Source organism: Protomyctophum bolini (assembly GCF_963924005.1).
Source record: "Protomyctophum bolini genome assembly, chromosome: 19".
Taxonomy (NCBI): Eukaryota; Metazoa; Chordata; class Actinopteri; order Myctophiformes; family Myctophidae; genus Protomyctophum; species Protomyctophum bolini.
This window is the reverse complement of record NC_137880.1, coordinates 23,518,913-23,539,637: the sequence shown is the minus strand read 5'-3', so window position 1 is coordinate 23,539,637 and position 20,725 is coordinate 23,518,913. Positions and strand designations below refer to the sequence as shown.

General features: G+C 41.8%; 2 protein-coding genes across 4 annotated transcripts in view; both read left to right on the top strand.

Moving 5' to 3' along the window:
• The window catches only part of chga (chromogranin A), a 15,911-nt gene extending 8,985 nt beyond the window's left edge, over positions 1 to 6,926 (top strand). For all 3 annotated transcript variants that reach the window (XM_080790436.1, XM_080790435.1, XM_080790434.1), the window contains exons 6-9: positions 1,856 to 2,167; positions 3,574 to 3,862; positions 4,277 to 4,418; positions 6,182 to 6,926. In XM_080790436.1, coding sequence (XP_080646562.1) covers positions 1,856 to 2,167; positions 3,574 to 3,862; positions 4,277 to 4,418; positions 6,182 to 6,265 — 827 coding nt within the window. In that variant the 3' untranslated portion in view covers positions 6,266 to 6,926. The remainder of the gene's footprint in view (positions 1 to 1,855; positions 2,168 to 3,573; positions 3,863 to 4,276; positions 4,419 to 6,181) is intronic.
• Positions 6,927 to 9,419: 2,493 nt separating this feature from the next.
• Positions 9,420 to 20,376, top strand: stx7l (syntaxin 7-like). Its single transcript, XM_080790412.1, has 10 exons — positions 9,420 to 9,465; positions 11,354 to 11,447; positions 11,582 to 11,651; positions 12,924 to 13,014; positions 13,734 to 13,871; positions 14,684 to 14,730; positions 15,278 to 15,365; positions 15,883 to 15,955; positions 16,156 to 16,238; positions 17,343 to 20,376. Exons 2-10 carry the CDS (start codon positions 11,363 to 11,365, stop codon positions 17,433 to 17,435), a joined length of 768 nt encoding a protein of 255 aa, XP_080646538.1. The 5' UTR covers positions 9,420 to 9,465; positions 11,354 to 11,362; the 3' UTR covers positions 17,436 to 20,376.
• Positions 20,377 to 20,725: the final 349 nt, after the last annotated feature.

Below are 20,725 nucleotides of genomic sequence, written 5' to 3'. Positions count from 1 at the left end.
TCTATGTTGGGGGCACGGTGGCACAGTTGGTAGTGCTGTCGCCTCACAGCTAGAAGGTCCTGGGTTCGATTCCCGCTTGGGACGCTGTGGGTGCTGGCGGCGTGTTTCCTCCTCCGTGTCAGACTCATCAGTGCCCATTCCCGAAGGTGGGGTTGGCGAAAGGGCCTTTCTTTGTGGAGTTTGCATGTTCTCCCCGTGTCCCCTAGCCCTAGGGTAGGGTACCCTCACAAAAAACATGCAGTAATCCTGGTCACTAAACTGCCTCCCCCTGGCCAGCCGGGGGGCCTGATGGAGGGGAAAGGAACTGGTTGGAATAACGTGTTCCTTCCATGCGCTACGTCCAACCAGGGAAACTCCCCCCTGTCAGGTGTAAAGGAGCAACTTGGACACTCAGGCATGAAGGAAGTATGAGTTCAAGTCCGTTGCTCTCCCCTTGTCCCCCATATATGGGGACTAGGTTGGTGGAGGGTGTGTAGAGCCCAGGATCACATTAGATGATTGACACAGGGGTGAAAAATGGGTTACAAAATCGTGGGATAAAAAATATATATTAAAAAAAAGAGACATTTTCTATGTTAAAGCGGACTCAAAGCGAACTTTTTGTATGGTTAATACAATATAAATTATACAATTGAGGTGGTTGTATTTTGTCTTCCTGCACTTCTATTGAGATGTTTAAATCGTGTCAAAGGTCATGTCTCACCTAGACACAGGATCAAGATTCACTTCATACCCTAAGCAAGAAGACCGGCTCTATTAGCTCAATGGTAAAAACACTTGCGCAGGAAACAGAGTTTAAATCTTGTGTTAAATCCGGCGGAGAAGAGAAAAGTTACATAGTGCCGCTTTAACTGTATAGGACGCATTATATTTGTGACAGCAATTCACTTTGCATTTTGAGGGGAGATCTGCTTGGCACATAAAAAATGCATGAACTTCTATTGTGTCAGCAACGGGAGGCTGTCAGCCATTTCATGCGAGTGCCATTTTGGTACTTGTGGAATAAAGTTTGTGAGGTGTACAGTATAATGTGAAACCCTGGTGACTCCCCTGGTTACTTTGGACACGATCAGGCCGTGCATTAGATTGGAACAATGGTTCCACAACCTCTCCGCAATATCCTCTGGCTGCGACTTATTTTACATAATGTATATATAATTTCTTTCTTATTCTTTCCCTCTGGCCTTCCTGGCGACCCCCACTTTGAAAGAGGCCAGTTTGCCTCTTAGTGCTCACAGTTCCTGCTGAAATGGCTGCACAGACCAATGCAAACAGTCTAGAAATGCATATTCTAATGATAAATTATTTCATCTCAAATGCAGTGTTTGGACAATTTCAACACAGATGGTTCATCATATTGTCTGGATGTTATATAATGTTGTTGAAAATGGCAAGTCAATGACATTTTCCCCCAAAATATTCATAACGGGTTTTGTATTTTGAAAAGTGGCAATTAAACCAGCAGTGGCAAAAGTCATCTCTCCTGTACCTGTCATTCCAGGAAACATGCACTGTTAAAGCTACAATCCGTAAGGTTATTATTTCTTTCTACCCGTGATTCAAACCAGAGGCTCTCGGGCTCATCATGCATGTGAGACCAAACTTCTGTACTCTTACAAAAATAAGACAAAATGAATCTCTGCTTGGCCAAGGACGAATCCCTTAGTGGTCCCCGGACCACTGGTTGAGAACCGCTGTAGTATGATCAAGTAGAACGTAAATTTACAAAAACAAAACAACAGTTTTGGATTGGCCCACTGTTTAATTTGAAAAACCTTCTCATAGTACCTCCTTGAAGAATAGATGACGCCCCCCCCCCCCGGTGAATTATATCTCTACCCCTCCTTCCTTCCAGATCAATCCATGCTGGATGCGTTGGGCGGACCGGGGGAAAGATCAATCCTGACCCAGAAGAAGAGGACGATGGGGACAGTGAACAAGGAAGATGGGGCGGCCCCGCTTCGTGGTGAAGAGTCACAGGAAGAGCGCAACGTGATAGACAGAAAGAGCCAAGGGAAGAGGGGGAAAGACGAGAGGCTGGATAATCACATATCCGACCCCGTGAACGACTGGAGCGAGAACATATCCGAGGAGAAGAGGGACGAGGAAGAGGATGAGGAAGATGAAGAAGAGAAGCGGGCCACCTCAGTGGAAGAAAACAGCAAGGGTGAGCTGGTCAGCTTGAGTGTAGCCTCGCGTTGCCAGACTGTTGTCTCTCGCAATTTCCAAATGCTTCCAGCATTCGAAGATTGTGGAATAGTTGTCTGGCTACGCAAGACTAGCTTGAGTGTAATATCTGTCAATCGTATGTCGGTTCTCAGTTCTCCATTGCGGTCCTATGTGTTCAATTCATCAACATAGCATACAAAATGTATGCAATAATACGAAATTGTGATGTGACGGGTTGTGTGCCTTATAGTCTTTGCTATTCATTGCACGTCAAAATATACAGTAGGGTTTACTTTAAATGGTTAAAAAAAAGAACATTTGGGACCAAAGTTTCTTTTGGCAGTGAGACAAATGGAAGAGATAGGCAGGATGAGAGCTGGAGATGATGGACAGCTTTGTAGAGACGTAAAGTCAAATTTAGTCTGACGCGAGCAGCTTAAAGGGAGTCAGCACTAATGAAAAGAATAGAATGCACTTCACCAGAGAAGAAGAAAAATGTGACGGAAGGGGGGAAAAATCCTTTTAGTTAGACCAACCCCCCCAACCCAATGATTGATGGGATTGCCTCCATCTAGATGATGAATCCCCCACCCCACACACATCCAATCCCCCCGCCCACCTCTCACCTCCCTCACGGTGGAACGGCGCCAAAGGGAATGGCAGCATGACAGCACAGCCATAGAATTAAACAAAGTGTACAGTACGAAGAACGTCCCTGGAATTCAAATGAGTGTAGGGCCCGCATTTTCCCGGGCCGCCTTGCTCATTTGGCAGGGCTGTATAGCCATCACATCACAGTGATTGACATTGAGTGGTCTAACTCTAACCCATCCTTTGTTATCCCCGAAATGCTTAGCAATGTATATAAATTACAGTATATTTTCAAATGTATTCTTACCCCCTTCTTCAATGAAGTTGATATGCCAATTAAGTCGTCCCCACACATTTCTGCGTTACCATTTCTGTTGTACCCACTTCTTCTAATCTTGGCCACCTGAGTGCAGCTGGGGGGTTGGTAATGGGTGAATGTGGGTCTTGTCTTTCATAACTCCAGAATGCATATATTATGAATCAGCCATTCGCAGATGGCCGCGCCAGAATCTTAATGTTATTACACCCTGGATTAATGTACTTGCATCCGAGCGTGTGACAGTGCAGTATTAGAGATAGCAGGGAGAATGCAGGCAGGCAAGAGCTAACAGAGGGCAATGCTGCCAGCAGGCGAGAAACACTTCATTATATGAAGTGGAATCTTGCTGATGGTAGAATATTCCAGTGGGAGACCGAGAGAAGTTGGGAGAGAGAGAGAGAGAGACAGAGAGAGAGAGAGAGACTGAATGAAAGAGACAGAGAGACCGCATTCAGCATTCTTATTTATTTATTTACTTGCATTATTAATCCCAGGACATGAATCCAGCAAAAAGAGAGATACACCCGAAAGTAAGTCAGAGGATAAAAAGTCTGCTGAAGATATAGAAGAAGAAGAAGAAGAAGAAGAAGAAGAAAAAGAAGAGGAGGTCGAGGAGAAGAGGTTCTCACATGCCAGCTCACAGGAGGAGGAAGAGGAGGAGAAGGAGGAGGCTGACCGGGAGGTGAAGGCTGAGGACGCAGGCGGCTTGAAGAAGTGGACCAAGAGGGCCAGGAAGCCGTCGGGGGCCACTAAGAAGAGAGGAGGCGAAACGGACAGGGCACAGTAAGGCTTGCAGCTATCCATTATTTCCTTAGTGATGATTCAGTCGATTACTTTTTTTTTTTTAATAGTTAATTAGTCGATTTAACAACAGTGTTGTGTTTTGAGCTTGTACATCGGCTATTGCCACACATTTTTTGAGTGGTGCAACCACTCCTACAACCAGCAATGTCCGTGTACACCTATGTACCCATGTGTGTGGTATGTACCCATGTGTGAGGACAAAATCAGTTGAGCTGTTCCTGAGAGCAATTTCCATTAAAGCACCCATATGATATGAAAGCCTGATTGTTCAAAATTGGTTATTTGTGTGGATAGAAAACACATATGGGAGCCCCAAAAACACAAAATAAATAGAAAAAGTTGAATTTTATGTCCTTTAAACTGATTGGTTCATTTAACTGTCTGCACCCGTAGAGCACGGGAGCGGACAGAGGAGGTGATGGGAGGACAGGAGGAGCAGACAGAGGAGAGCAGGAGGAGTCCAGAGGTGAAGGAGCTGCAGATGATGGCCAGGAGGGAGGAGGAGGAGGAGGGCAGTGCCAGCAGGAAGTCAGAGGTGGGCTTCTTTCTGGCAAATTCGCCAGTCATCGTTTTATCTCTCCCAATAGCGACCGTGTTGTAGCTTAATTAACCACTTAAATCCTATATACTTAATTGACCGGGATCCCAAGTTCAAAACCTTTAATCCCTATCCGAGTGGATCAAATTAGCATGTTGGGTTAAAGATATAATTTGATCAAATTTATGTTTCTTATTAATGTAAATGTTTGCTGAGATAGCGTTTTGATCTCTTGCAGAGACATACAGAATCAATAATAAGGTGACATTCACACCAGAAAGCTATGCTGCGATTAAAACGAATCCTGCTGCGCATTGTCAGAAAGTGCACTTCGTTTGGCAGGTGTGAAGGCTCATTCGAATCCTAATGCATATCTATGCATATTCTACTCTGAGGAAAAACAGGGGTTTCGCTTCGCTTTCAATCGCACTTGATTACGATTCGGTGCAGGTGTGAATGCAATCCGCAGTAAATAAAGGAAATGAAGCAAACAATGTGGCGGGTGAGGAGCTGAACACAGCGCAAAGATGTCACCGTGGATAGACGTGGTCGAATGAGGAGACTGAAGCCGTGATCGAAATGAGGACGAGTAGGCTACATTAATCAATTGCTTAAGGAAACACATAACAGAACAGAACAGTGTGTGCGTAGAGAGAGAGAGAGGGGGGGTCCAGACGGCACGACACATGCACGTTATGAGTATAATTTTATCACCATAGATTTCACTGTGTAGGCTAGTTTATGAATTGAACACATTGATAAAGGTCCCCACTGCTGCGTTTCCAATTGCTGGGAAGACAGTGTGACGGCAAACCGCAGCAAATTAAATACCGGTATGCAAGAATCCCAATTTCTCCACCATTCGCATTGAGTCTACCGATTTATTAGGTGGGAATGTGACCTAAGTCTATTCAATATTCATACAACTTCTAATGAACAAGTCAACTAAAATATACTAAAACACAAAGTGGACACAGTACTGTATAACCAGTAAGACGCCCTGAGGGTGAGAAGCAACTTTTTTTTTATATTGACGTTTTCGGGCCAGGTAAGGCATAAAATGTGTGCTAATTAGTAAGGCCTCTGGCCAGCCCAGTTAGGGCCGGGCGCGGCTGCATTAATAACTTTGGGGCGGGACGTGACGGACGTCTAGAGTTTGAATGGACAGGTAAAAGTCAAAAGGGAGACATCGAAGAGGAAGGACAGGTGGGGAAGGATCAATGTCAGAACAGGTCAGCTCCATATGGACATCTAAGGGTTTGAGGTCAGATCTAGAGTTACTGGCCGGCTCCATATATGTCTTCTCCATGTATGGCTATCCAGGGTTTGATGAGGTCAGTGTCGTGATCTTCATATATTATTATATGGAGACGGCCATATGTGGAGCGTGTCACGAGGCGTGACGGACTGACTGCCATATATGGTGGCGTGACGGACGGACAGGCAGACGGACTGACTGACTGACTGACAGGTTTTCATAGTAATCTGCTTTCATAGTAATCTGCGACCTACAGTCGCAAGCAACCTACAATTTATCCAGCTCTTTATGGAGGACTTGAAGCCAACAATTGATAATCTAAATAAATCTACAAATAATCTACATAAATCACCAAACAGGGACCTGGGTGGTGCATGTTTTTGTGGTATCAAGCAGCACGCAAAGCAATGTTGGTGCAGCCTTGCCAAAGCAAGAAGAAATGGTGCAAGCGTATACAAATATATTCTTTTCATTTACCTTATTCCTCTCATTTTGTCCACAGGAGCCTGAGATAGAGAGTCTGGCAGCCATCGAGTCGGAGCTGGAAAGCGTTGCCCAGAAACTCCACGAGCTGCGAAGAGGCTGAGAACACTAACAGACTCCCACTCATCTGCTGCTGCCTCCTCTCTCTCTCTCTCTCTCTCTGCCAGCTGCCTCCGTTTGCCACCGATAAGAGTGTGAATAGGAAACAAAGAGTTTCATCCTTCACTGCTATTTCTCGAGGAAGCCGCTCGCATCGCCACTGCTGCAGCCTCCCTTGCAACATGCTGTTCTCCACATTCACGAGCAAAGCCACACTTCGCAGCTAGAAAAAAACATTTGCATACAGTCAGACATGCACACTTCTGCATACAAGGCTCTAATGGAACTTGGTCACTGAAAGACTACAAATTATTTTCCCTCTTCTCTCTCTCTCTCTCTCTCTCTCTGTGTGCTTTAGCTTAGCGACACACCTTCCCTGCTTTTCAAATTATTTGAACCCTACACACTGACTTATGTGAAAAGTAAAGGCAATTCCAACTGCATACAGTACCATGCTCATAAGGTAGGGTTTTATAGTAATGTAATGTATACATGTACAAAGCTTAATTGATACTTTACAGGGAGCAATGGTTGATTATTAATGGCTATAATTTAATGTGATTAAGCCAATGCAATAATGGGACATTTTAATAGAAAAATGGCTAGACTGTAATCTAAAATGGGATTTATGTAAGAAAACAAATAAATTGGTTAGTTTATCTGAAGTTCTCTGTCTGTTGATTCCGATCATAACTGATTTATTTTTACTGTTGGTACTTGGTATCTTATTGCAGTGGTGGGGCAAAACCCACCGCCTTTTTGCACCACCAGAATCAAAATTGTAAACGGCTAACTATTTTTATTCTTCTCAGAATCCAGTGTGGCTCACGTGATAATCATGGGTTTATAAACCAAAGCTCAAAGGCTCAACTCTAGCTCAGCTCAATATAAAAAAATCACAAGAAAACTATACCTCATCCAAACAACCGCAAAAATGTACCAATACTCATAAGTGGCTTAATTGAAAAAAAAGAAATAACTATCCTATTAAATAAAAGATTACTTTGCTTAATATGAAAATGTGTTAAGCTTCTCCCTCTGGAGGTAGGTCACGTGACCATTCTCCTCCCTCCACTAGAAGAGGTCAAAAAGAGCATGAGGGAGGCTGGCTACCTTCTCGCTCCTCGCGATTCAAACCACACTGACTGTCAGGTTGTGAATGTGAAGTCAACACCAGGCCTTTCGCACGAATGACTAATGAGATGTTTTAGGTCGTATTTGAGGTTGAAAGGAGAGGTGGGGTGACATATCTTCCATGCCTTCGTGGCTCAAAGGAAAAGATGGGGAACTACAAAAAGTGCTCCTCGGAGCACAGCTCTCCAGCAGGTCGGAACGTTTGTTGTGGGCGTGCAATGCATTGTTTGGTATTGAGTGATCATAGAAGCAGCAGTTAATAGCTAATAGACAATGTCTTACAGTATCATAATATTTAAAACAAATTGACAGATCCAGCTTGACTATAAAGATAATGTGTACCGATTTGCGGGATATCTGGAGTAATAATCATTGCTGTAATGTCTGTATACGTTTTATGTCCCCGCCTGAAAACACAATTAACATCCAAGGAACGGCCACATAAAACTATCCTGTGCAATTAGGGTTAAAAACCAGTATCATTATTGCCACACCCTAATCTTAATTTAATTGCATATTAAAATAAAAACTAGTTTTTGGATAGGGCAGGGGTGGGAAACTTTGATGATGGAGAGGGCCACTATACATTTCACACTCACTCGAGAGGGCCACAATGCATGATATAGTTGATCTACAAGCTCAAACTGCGCTTTTGAGCTCGTAGATCTATTTTTAATTTAAATTGGAATCCTGAATTCTTTTTAGCTACCGGTATTTCTGAATTGGAATCCTGAAAATTTAAATTTTTATTTCATTTCAAATACATTCTGTTCTTATGTTAACTTTATGAACTTAAATGCAAATACATTGGACATAAAAAATCAGTATCAGTATTCCGATATTAACCAGCGGGCCGCAATAAGTGAAGGTGGGGGCCACATGTGGACCCCAGGCCACCAGTAGCCCATGTATGGGATAGGGGATACATAAAAAAATAAATACAAATCTTCTCCCTTTGATGTGGCCCCCTCAGTGGTTGTGGCCCTAAGCGACTGCTTATATTGCTTGTGCCTAGAACCGGCCCTGCCTCTAGAAAGCAAGTGGTTCTCAAACATGTTCATGTCGAGGACTCTCAAATTGATACGAATTTACTTCAAGATGTTGAAGAAACATTGTCAAGACTGGGAATCGATCCTGTCGAGTGACGTCCTCCTGTTCCCCAGCCAGGTACAATTATATTTAATGTAAATGATCTGTAAACTAATTTGGAGCACAAAGTTCCTTAACCGGGGATCATCATTATTTCTCTGTCAAAGTGGACTGTCACTGTGAATATAAATATAATGTGATAGTTGGTGTCTATATAACTTTGGTAAAAATGTTAAACTTTACTCTTCATAACGGTCAGTGCCACTGCCATCATTCTGTGATTGGCAGTGTTGGCATTCTGTTTTGGCATTGGCATTGGCAATGATGACAAGTGCCAATTTGGCACTTGTCATCATTGCCAATGCCAACATGATTGCCAACGGCAACCTATAACCAGTTACACAGCTCAGCTAGATCATTTTGGCAAGCGACATCATGTGACGGGGACGGGGGTGTGGCCCATGATTGAACCAAGGAGTACATTGAACAAAGAGGTCAGATACCGTAGATTGCGTTATATGTAGATAGATCACGATCGACGTTCAAGCAAGTCTGGGAGGCAAACTGGAGCTGAAGCCAGCGTTTGATGAGAATTAAATGAATGCAATGATTCCGTCCGTCGTTTGTCAAATAATTGGTTCGGGAAGTTATAACATGTTTTCTGATTGATCCAGGGCAGCTAAGGCAGGATGGACTTTTCCGTAGTCGATTACCACATGAAATAACGGAAAGAGGTGGGTCTGGGTCAGTATGTTATCGTTATCAAAAACCATAGATATAGGCCTACCATCATAGATATATGTCTATGATTACTATGACTCTAGCGCCACCTCCTGGGCCCCCCACGACTATTCCCATCATCACATTTCGGTCTTCTTCACGTGACATACTAAGTGTCGGTCCTCTCCTTCTTCAACATACTCCTTGTCCAGAACCAGGAAACGTCGTCTAGCTGTTGTTGCTGCAGCTGCTGCGCCAAAGGTAAATCAAAACGGGCTATTATCATCAATACAACATGTTCCACACATTTATAGGGTATTTTTGTCAGTTGTACAAATGGCAGCAATTATAGCGGCATCCACCACCACGTTGTCACACTTTTTGAGAACGTGGAATAGTTTGTGAACGAGCAGATGACTGAGAAGTTCCAAGTTTGGTTGCGACTTTCATAATATGACATTTTCTTATCGCACCTGCAAGCACAATTAACGTATTTTACAACAACTGACAACAACTCCACATCTAGATTGATAAAAAATCACAATGAGGACGTATTCCTATAGAGTAAACTACTATAGGAGGAATAAGAACACAGTGACCTATTCTGTGCTCTCCAGGCTGTGTCAATATACAGTTGCATGATTTCCGCATTGTACCACTCCGCAGGATGTGTGTGTGTGTGTGGGTGTGTGTGTGTGTGTGTGTGTGTGTGTGTGTGTGAGTGAGTGAGAGAGATATGTATTCTGCTGTGATAGCATATATCGCAGTATAGGCCTACTATAGGCAGACATTTTCATAAATGTCTGGCTTAAATTCTGAAAAATAATGTTTTGGAATTTGGATGGATTTAAATTGAACTTGCAGTAAAGTGTGAGAGAAACTGTATGGCACAATGATAGGTGTGGAATGTGGATGAATCAATGTACATAATTATTTCATATTTGTATGTCAAAGATTGCTTTAATATACTCTGCGTTTCACACTGTCTTGCTGTCATTATGTGTCATATCTTACTGCCTGCTTGTATCTTTCATATTTACTTTAAAAATATGTTTAAGGAACAGTTTTCAAAAGTAATCAACATTTAACTTAATTAAGAATAATCGTACTGTATTTCAGAGAATCCAACCTGATTTATCGTAGGACAGTGTCACTTTCTGAGCAGATCTACAAAACTTCTGTGAGCTGACAACAGCGTACGACAGAGTATAAATTAATCATGGGACTTTGTTGACACCCGAGCTACACCAGGCTTTTCACACGCGTTTACGAGCTGGGGTTGGCGAAAGGGCCTTTCTGTGTGGAGTTCTCCCCTACCCACTAGGCCACTACCCTCACTAAAAACATGCAGTAAACCTGGTCTCTAAACTACCTCCCCCTGCCCAGCCGGGGCGCATGATGGAGGGGAAAGGACCTGGTCGGAATAACGTGTTCCTTCCACACGCTACTCCTCATGCATAGACTCCTCATGCATAGATAATAATTAGATAATTGACACTGGGTGAAAAAATGGGTTGCAAAATCGTGGGATAAAAAAAAAAATATATATATATAAAACAATGTGTGTGTGAGTTTTTATTCAGGGTTTTACAGACACATAATCAAACAAACAAACGACCACATAGACATAGAAATCAAAAACAAATAAAATAAAGACATAAAATAAAACAAACGGATCATATAAATGAAGTTACAGAATAAAGAAAGTGTGTGATCAGTTTTAGGTGATAAGGTGTAAAGGTTTTTTAATGTTTTTTGTGTACAGCAATCCAAGTGGATTGGATTCGAGTATGAATAGGCCTAGGAATGCCCCGATCACGTTTTTTGCTCCAGATCCAATTCAGATTATTTGATGTTGACTTTGTTGAGTATCTGTCAATACCGATTTTTCCCGATCCGATATTTATATTTTTATAGAACACTTGTCTTATGCCATATCACAATTGTACAATATCCCAAATCACAGACAATATCCAGTCTAATATCATGATATGGATATTAACATTGATACTAGGGATGTCCCGATTTTTTAGTTTGTTCCCGATCCGATTCCGATCTTTTGAAAATGATGTGATCGGCCCCCATTTCCGATCACGTGATCGGATCGGGACAACTATACAAGTAGCCAACTAACTGTGTTTTCCACCAGGCATCCACCATGTCCTACCAGTCTGGAACTCCAGAGGAGCCCAGCGCTCTGGCTCAGAACATCAGCTCCAACATCCAGAAAATCACACTGCTGAGTATGAATACACACACACACACACACACACACACACACACACACACACACACACACACACACACACACAAACAAGCCATTTTATTATATATCTGTACAAACATTCTAAATATTTCTATGTACCTATCTCACCAGCGGCAGAGATACAAAGAGGTGTGTCTCAGCTGGGAACAGAGCAGGACTCCAGCCAACTGCGACAGACACTGTGAGTTACCATCCATCGCCATCCTCTATTCAGTCTGTTAGACTGCAGTGGTTCCCAAACCTTTCAGCTCAAGACCTAACAGTGAAATGTGATGTCTCCTCGGGACGCAAACTAGTGAAAATAGCTGATCTACAAGGAAACAACGCGACTCTCTTTTTTGAGTGATGCAACCACTCTTTTACGGAGCTGTGTGTGGGTGGGTGGCTGGGTGGGTCTGAGCATGAAAACAGCATGGTTGTTTTTCACCACCTGTGCGCAACCTAACACACACACACGCACATATTAAGTGTATATATGATGATTTCGGGTGTGCCAGTAGTACAGTGACAGTACAGTACAGTAGACTGAGTAATGGAAACAGTAGTAGAGGGACCCCCACACGGTAACTCTGTAATTTCTCTACCGTTTTGAAAGAAGAGACATCGCTGACATCATGGAACGCGCCATGACACTTTATTGGGATGCAAATCTCACACCGGACGTTCCATGAATACATGGCAGTGAATGGAGCCAGTTGAACCAGCTCATGAACAAACATTATTTCTGAACAATTGAGACTTTGTCATATAATCAGTTCAGGAATATAAATCTATTTCTATTTCTAATCACTTGCTTTACGATGTGCACAGTACATCATTTTATTGAGCTGAGCATCTAAACAGCGGTAGGTATCGTTTCTGTCTCCGAGGTATCGCAGGATTTGGCTGCCAGACAGGAAACGGTTGACTCCCATTGTAACAATCGACTGCAGAAGTGCTCGTTCTATCTCAATGGAATAGTTCCAATGTTTGGAACTATAGCCCATAGGCACCCGCATTGCGGTGAGATCAAAGCGTGTCACTACTCTCCTACTCTACACTCTGCTATCAACAATGTATACACGTTCTGAATGGCGCTGCTGACAGATTTGGTAGCACAGCTCAGAATCTGTTCTTGAGAGATTAGCTGACTCATAAAAATGTATCCGTGACCCACAAATGGGTTTAAAGGCTCTGGTTATAATGTAAATGGAAACAAAAAACCATCACAGAACTTCACAGGTTCTGGAAAGTTTCAGGTAGGTGATATTTCTGGGTTTCCCTTTGTAGTCGAAAAGGACCAATAGAAAAGGCTAGAATACTCTGCCTAAATCGTGATGATAATTTTTGGGGGGGCTGTGAATTATCTTCAGTTCAAAAAGTTGATCTTTCAGTCTGTTTAATAACATCATACTGTAAATGCGATCCTGTTAGTGATTCTCTGTTATGTGTCATGTCGGTTATGGGTTTCCAGACAACAGAAACAGCAGCAGGGCAACCAGCTCGCCAAGGAGACAGACCGACTCATGAAGGTTTTCAGCACATTGCCTGTTGGCCCTGATCAGGTACTGTTCTGGACCCTGACCTCTATAGTTTAGACATATGCAGTATGCACCTTGTGGGTGGTTTGTGTTATTTCATCTCTTTTTTGAAATGGTATATTCCAGGTGTGTCAGGGGAAACTGAAAGCAATTTAGTTAATTCCCTCATTGCCATTTGAGAAGCAAGCATGCAGCAGAGTGTTCTCCACAGCTCTCCAACGTTTTATGTTTTGGTGTAGATATGTCTGTAAGTAAACTCAAATGTGATTATGTAAAACTGTTAAAGAAAATGAGTTGAGAAAATGTTTGAACTGAAATGTGTATGTCAATCTAGGTAGTTGTAACCTTTAGTAGTGTGTTGGTCTACTAATTACCATGTGCCATGTTAGCTACAGCCTAGTGAGCCTACAGGAGTTTACATGTTTTCAGTAGTGAACAAATATCAGAATGTTGTTTGTAAGCTTACTGTGTCTGTTACTAGTGTAGTAGTTCATTTATTTGTATCTCATGTTTTCATGTGGTCAGTCAGTTCCCTTCCTTTTTTTTGTGGCTTCCGCTTTATTTTATATGTTTTATGGAGGGACAGACAGTAGGCTGACAGGAAATGGGGAGAGAGATGGGGGGGGGGGGGGGGTGACATGCAGTGAAGGCCGTCAGGATCGGGAGTCAAACCCGCGGCACACTGCCAGACTTGGACTACCGGCCAAAGTGCCTGATCATTTTTTTTATTTTTGTGCTTTTAGCGGCAGAGAAAGATCCAGAAAGAACGTCTGTTGAATGAGTTCTCCAGTGCCCTGAACACCCTGCAGAGAACCCAGCGTCAGGCAGCCGACAAAGAAAGAGAGTTTGTTGCCCGAGTCCGAGCCAGCTCCAGGGTATCGGTGAGTAGACGGTAATATTGAATCCTGAATGTTACATTGAACTCTGAGAGACTCTTGGAGTTATAAATGTATAAATTAACACGGGATGTATTGTGTACTGTATCTTCACATCACTGAGGACTACTGTATTATTGTGAAAATTGATTTTGTGTCATTGCCGTCAGAGACCTTATTTTCTTCTGGAAATCAACAGTTCTAATTTAAATAAAATTATTATATTGCTTATTAGCAGTACAACCTATTAATATTTATTAGGATTTGAGTTGATTTATCTTCTGAGACTGCACTAAAGTTACCACTAGGTGGAGGCTGGAGACTGTCTGTGTGTAATTTCATTTCCACGTATTGCACTGCAGTACACACTACTGTTGTACTGTATTTGCCTTGATCATGTTCTGTTGATGTCTCGGTGCAGACCCATACTGCCTTCACTCGTCTAACATATGCTGGCTGAACTAAAAAGGGAGTAAAAGGGAAGGCAAAGTTTGATAATCTTACGTCTGACACATTCCACTGCGTCATACTGTATAATGTACCAATGTTAATAGAAACAAATGGGGTCAGGTAGCCAGTATCTGCTCTCAGTAGAACCTGGCCAGCTGACTATTATTGACAAGAACCAAGCTAGGTATGTGCAAGTGCAAACTAACGAAACTCACAAATGTACTGTATAGGGATCAAGACAAGTGAGCAAAAGATGTTCCATTGCACACAAATATGCTAAAAATCTTGTTTTATGTTTTGTTTTTTTGTTTTTTTTTACTAAAGAGTTATTTGAGTTGTTGAACTGACAGGAATCTTTTAACCAACAGACAGACCAGCCGGAAGATCCCTTTGGAAATGTGTCTTTTCTACAAAGGTTATCATTTATGTTTTTTACAACTATGCATATGCATCATGAATCTCAAAAGTATTATGGTATGTAAAGTTTCAACTAGAACTAGACTACACTAGTGACAAGATGAGAATTCTACTACACTACCGCAACCGTGTTTGATGGCTGAGTTTCATCAATGTTTGGCATGGGGAGTTTCTTCACCGCCTTAGTTAACCTGACTTCTACTCCTCCGATTTATCATTCCCGTCCCTAATGAAGTGACAAAGATAACCTGTCTGTCTTCCCCAAATCATGGCCAGTTCATTATAGACCACCACGTGGTGGTGGACACTAATATAATTGACTGAATGGTACTGTCTATCATCATAATGTGTTGGGCATTCTAATGACTTCCAGGAGAAGACTCAGAAATAAACCACCTCTACTAGATAAAAACATATATATATAATTTAAATAATAATAATAATATAATTATTATTATTTTTGAGCTACAGTAAGAGGACCATTCCCATTAAAATTGGTTGTTGTGTTATTCATTGATCATAAAGCTACAGTTTTGTACTTGCAGTGACTCACTGCAGGTTCAGAGTGAAGCCATCACAGAAGAGGACCTGATGCTGATCCAGGAGAGAGAGTCTTCCATTAGACAACTGGAGGTAATGAAATATCAGACACCTGAAGCAGCACATCTGAAAGCTGCATGGAGGGATATTTTTGATTGTCACAAGGACTGCCCCATATAAAGATTTAATGTTGCCTGTTATTCCAATTATAAATACGTTGATATACTTTAGTCGACCAGGGTCCCGCAGGCGTCTAGATCCCTCTACACTACACACCAAATCACTTCAAATAGTCTATCTGCAATGTAGATTGTAGATAGGCTAGTTATGGCAAATGCTCCCTTATCTTTTTTTCCCTTCCTATTATGATATTCCCAGATGGTTCATGTGTTTAAGGGACAGATCAATTTAGTTCAGATTAAACTAGAACAAGAGCCATCAGCTTCAGGGTGCCATGCAGGGTCAACCAGTTTACGTTATTCTCACTCAAGACATGTCATGTTACATACTGTATGACATTCACTGTCTGCCACGCTCTCTCCTGTCTGTCATGCAAGGCGGTACACATTAAAAAACGAAGATTCATCAAGCTTTGTGTTTCTTTATTCAGTCTGACATCACGGATATCAACGACATCTTCAAAGACCTGGGCATGATGGTCCACGAGCAGGGAGATGTTATTGGTAAATACATACGTCCAAGCGCTCCAAATGCAACACATTGAATACAATTCTCACTGTCATTTTAACCCAGTGTGTAAAACTAACTAGAGTTAAAATAACTTCACTGTGCATAATAATATACTGCTACCACCTAGTACTGTATGTGTCCCTTAATGTAACTTAACATGTACTGTATGTGGTTGACTCCCTGTGCCATGCAGACAGTATAGAAGCTAATGTGGAGACTGCTGAAATTAAGGTGCAATCCGCTAATCAGCAACTGGCACAGGCTGCAAGCTACCAGGTAAGAAAGATCATATAATTATAGTTTTGCACGAGAGACAAGAAGAGGGTGAAAGACACTGAAATAGGAAGAGAGAACTGGGAAACTTGTAAATGTGTGAACACTCGCCCTCCCTTTAGTCTGTAATCTCTTAGCCAATTATTAGTAAACATGCCTCGTTATTTAAGGATTAAGACGATAAAGAAGGTAAATAGAACTGAGAGGGAAGGTGATATGCTGATACTATGGAAGGTGATATGGGCTGTTCCCACCCAATCTGAAACAAACGGCCCATACCCAGGGACAGAAGGACAGAAATATCCATTTGTCTGTCATGTGTATTATACATTTTATTGCATACTGTACTCCTCAGGGGTAGAACTACAGTATGAGCTATACTAAACGATAAACAATGTCTTGCTATGAAACCAAAGTGGATGCTTAAAGCTGCAGTCTATAACTTTCGTGTCCTCCTACCTGGGAATCGAACCTGGGTCCAATACAGAATATACTGTACATTTCTCAGTAGCAAAGCAGGTAGACCACTTTTTTTTTTATTGCTGGGCTGTTGTAAATGTATAATGTGTACTAAGTAAATGTATTCAATTACCCTTGTTAAGTAGCATTGTGGGGTATTTAACAATGTCCTTCAACTGCTACATCTCAGAGGTAAATCTTATACTTCTGTAATACAATTATTTGACACAAAGTTGACAACTTTAGTTACTAATTACTTGACAGCCTCTATGGTGCCTCTATTGTTATTTAATTCACCCAAAACATACATTTTGTAACCGAGGATCATATCGTTTAGAGAAATGAGCCGCAAATCTGCGTTCTCACAGACAGCATAAGCCAGCTGAATTTTCATTTCCGTTCCGTTTTTCGGAGTGTTACGAGTGCATACAGGGCACTGTTGTGAACTGTAATCAATTGATATTAAAATGGCGTGAGAAGGCGATCTCGGCAAGGTAGGCGTTCGCACCAGGAGGCGTCAAATGGCGATATCGGCGCCGAGTGAGTTAATGCAAAACACCCTTCAACCACTGGCAACGTTCTGGCTGAATCCTAAGAACACTATTATGGCAGCATTTAATAATTCATTGATGATGTTGTTTCTCCCAGCAAAGTTCCCGTAAGAAGATCTGCATATTGGTCATCGTACTGGCTGTGGTTGGTGTTGTTGTAGGACTCATCATCTGGGGAGCCACCAAATGAAGACTTCCTCCATCCTCTTCCTCGTCACAAAATTATTATTATTATAATAGCAGTGGTTTTCAACCAGTGGTCCGTGGACCACCAGTGGTCCTTGAGGGGGTTCCAGGTGTTCCCCAGCTAAATGATGGAGAGTTGGTAACCAAATAGACCCTTATTAGATATTTAACCCTTATATGTCTTTTAGGTCTATTTGGTTTACATTCTCAAGAGTTAAATGATTGTTAAACATCTGCATTACTTAACTTACAAGAAGTCTACACAATTAGAGAACGTAGAAGAATTCTTAGTTTGATCGTTTGCCTGCTATCTCTCCTAATGGTACCAACTTCAATTCAGCATGGAATTGTGGACAAAATCTTATTCAACGACAACAAAATATAGTCTAAGTTTTGGATCTGAGAGGCTAAATCTCATCGAATGGTGGTCCGTGGCTCAAATGCAGAATAAATAATGGACCTTGATATGAAAAAGGTTGAAAACCACTGTTCTAGAGCACCGAAGTCTGACGTAATTTACACATCCTACCTGGGTCACGTCCCCCCTCCTCACATTCAGAATTCCCATAGACTTGGTTAATAAGAACTGTGTTCCAAAAGTAAACCATTGAGCCTGCCGGTTTGACTCGTATGGATATGATGACGCATCAACTGATGCAGAGCAAACACTGTTACTGCTGACGAATTAGTAACATTTTCACCAGAAACAGATTGTATCAAAATATGAGTGACTTTCTATCGTAGACGGTACCGAGCCACCTTCCCTGACAATATCGCCAAGACCATTTGTTCATTTCTTTCGACCACAATTATTTTTCTCAATTAACTTTTTATTGAATTTTAATCAAACATACATGTATCGACCACAATTATAAGATAACCCAATGTTGGTCTCCATAGAGAAATTACCAGGGGGCGAAGGAGTGACATCAGGACTTTGGTACTCTATTCATTCTTCTCAGAAATCGTTTGTACAAAAAAGGAGAGAAGATCTATTAATGGGCTTATGTTTAACCCAGAGCAGTGGGTTTTCAACCTTTTTCATACCAAGGCCCATTATTTATTGGGTATTTGGACCACGGACCACCATTTGATGAGATCTAGCCTCTAGTTGGATTTTGTCCACAATTCCGTGCTGTATTGATGTTGGTACCAAAGATAACAGGCAAACGTTGAATTGTGTAGAAATTAAGTAATACAGATGTTTAACAATAATGTCACTCTTGAGTGTGTAAAATGAAACCAAATGGACCCGGGAGGGACCATTTGGTTTCATTTTACGCTCAAGAGTTTAAGATCTATAAGGGTCCATTTGGTTACCAACTCTCCATCATTTAGCTGGGGACCACCTGGAACCCCCTCAAGGCCCATTGGTGTCCCCGGACCACTGGTTGAAAACCACTGACCCAGAGCAATGTCTGACAAGCGTATTATTCATTGTATTGCATACTGTACTCCTCAGTTGTAGAACTACAGTATGTACTGTACTAAACCAGTGGTTTTCAACCAGGGGTCCTTGAGGGGGTGGTCCCCAGCTAAATCATGGAGAGTTGGTAACCAAATGGACCCTTGTAGATCTTTTAACACTTGAGAGTGTAAAATGAAACCAAATGTACCCGGGCAGTGGAGCCACCCTTCATTGATTAAAAAGGGAACATTCCCTGACGGTGACGGAGACGCGACGCTGACGCGCCCGGTGGAGTCCCGTTGTTACTTAATTTACAAGAAGTTTAAACAATTGGAGAATGTAGAAGAATTGTTATTTTGATACCTTTGGACCTTTATATGAAAAGGGTTGAAAACCACTGTACTAAACGATAAACACTCAATGTCTTGCTATGAAACCAAAGTGGATGCTTAAAGCTGCAGTCCGTAACCTTCGCGTCCCCCTACCTGGGAATCGAATCCGGGTCCCCTGCTGCTGCTGAGCTAATGCAAAGAAAGCCTATTTGGCCCGAGGATACATTGAATGCCACTTGTCAACCAGAAGGTCCTCTAGCCCAATACAGAATATACAGTACATTTCTCAGTAGCGAAGCAGGTACAGTAGACCACCCCATTATGGATTGCAGCTTTAACTCTAGTTGACTAGTTTTAATCAATTGATTTGTACGTTTTATTTTCTACAGAGCTTCAAATCGGATATAGACTATGATTGTGCAGTAGATGAAGTTACTGGCCTTGTAGCGTTCAGCTCAGTGCCAGCCATGTTTGCTCCACAAACGCATTACTTGGTTGTCAGGTAACTGTTAGCCTCGGTACCCAGGCTTTTATTATTGTTCACATTGGAGGTAACTGTTGATTCTTTGTCAACTGTTGTTGAGGATATGGATCGTCTCACCATTGATGGAGATTATGAACGGTATTGTTGCATAATTTACAGCCATCTTCCTAAATCTAAATGAAACCGCAATATAATACAACATTCCATCTCTTCTAAATGTAATAGAGGTAGTATTTAGCAGTATGTTTGAACATGACAGAGAAGTCCTACTCTGAAGTGCCTTTTAAATTAATGAAGTTATATGATTTATGCTCGATATATATATATATATTTGAGCGCCATGTTCGTAATTTACACAACCAAGTGTAAATCAGGCTTTACACTCCTATGATAAATGGACAGCTACAGTATGTGTCATATGTAAATACTGCAGAACAAGGTCAAATTGCGTGTTTTGCATGGTTTTGCTCCAGCCGGTGTTGAGCCACACCGAACACTATAAAGGAGGGCAGGAGAGTAGTTCTGTAATGTCACCTAAATACTTTAAATGTGATTTGTAGTGCTGTGGTGCTTGCCACCCACCTAGTACTTCATGTGATATAAACTCACAATTTAGATTACTTGCTTTGATTTATTTTCCACTGTTATTTGATTTCATATGTTTGTGATTAATATTTGTGCTGCCTAATGTGTTCTTAATAAACTAATTAGCTGACAGGAACCTGAAGTGGGAGGACCTGATTCACTTAGTTAAAAATCATCTGACTTCTTTCCCCCCATAATTAAATGAGTTTAGTGCTGTCTAAACCCTAAAGGTTAGACATTATCTAATGTAATCATACACATTGACAATAGGCAAGAGTATTGTCATTTCTTGCACATTGGCACATTTATGTCTTAACACACGCTTACATTTAGTGTTCCTAGATAGGCCTGTAAATGGCAGTAGCCTTAACTCAAAACTCCCCGCACTTACTATTTTGGGCATGTCATTATATTTTCCCTCCGAATATATCGAAAACAGCCAATCTCGCGTAACGTGAGTCACGTTCAGATCTGACACCTGGTGC

Coding starts and splice junctions, on each gene's coding strand:
- stx7l (XM_080790412.1), top strand. CDS start 11,363: ATGTCCTACCAGTCTGGAACTCCAGAGGAGCCCAGCGCTCTGGCTCAG. Junction 11,652..12,923: donor AGCCAACTGCGACAGACACT/GTGAGTTACCAT, acceptor ATGGGTTTCCAG/ACAACAGAAACAGCAGCAGG. Junction 13,015..13,733: donor TGCCTGTTGGCCCTGATCAG/GTACTGTTCTGG, acceptor TTGTGCTTTTAG/CGGCAGAGAAAGATCCAGAA.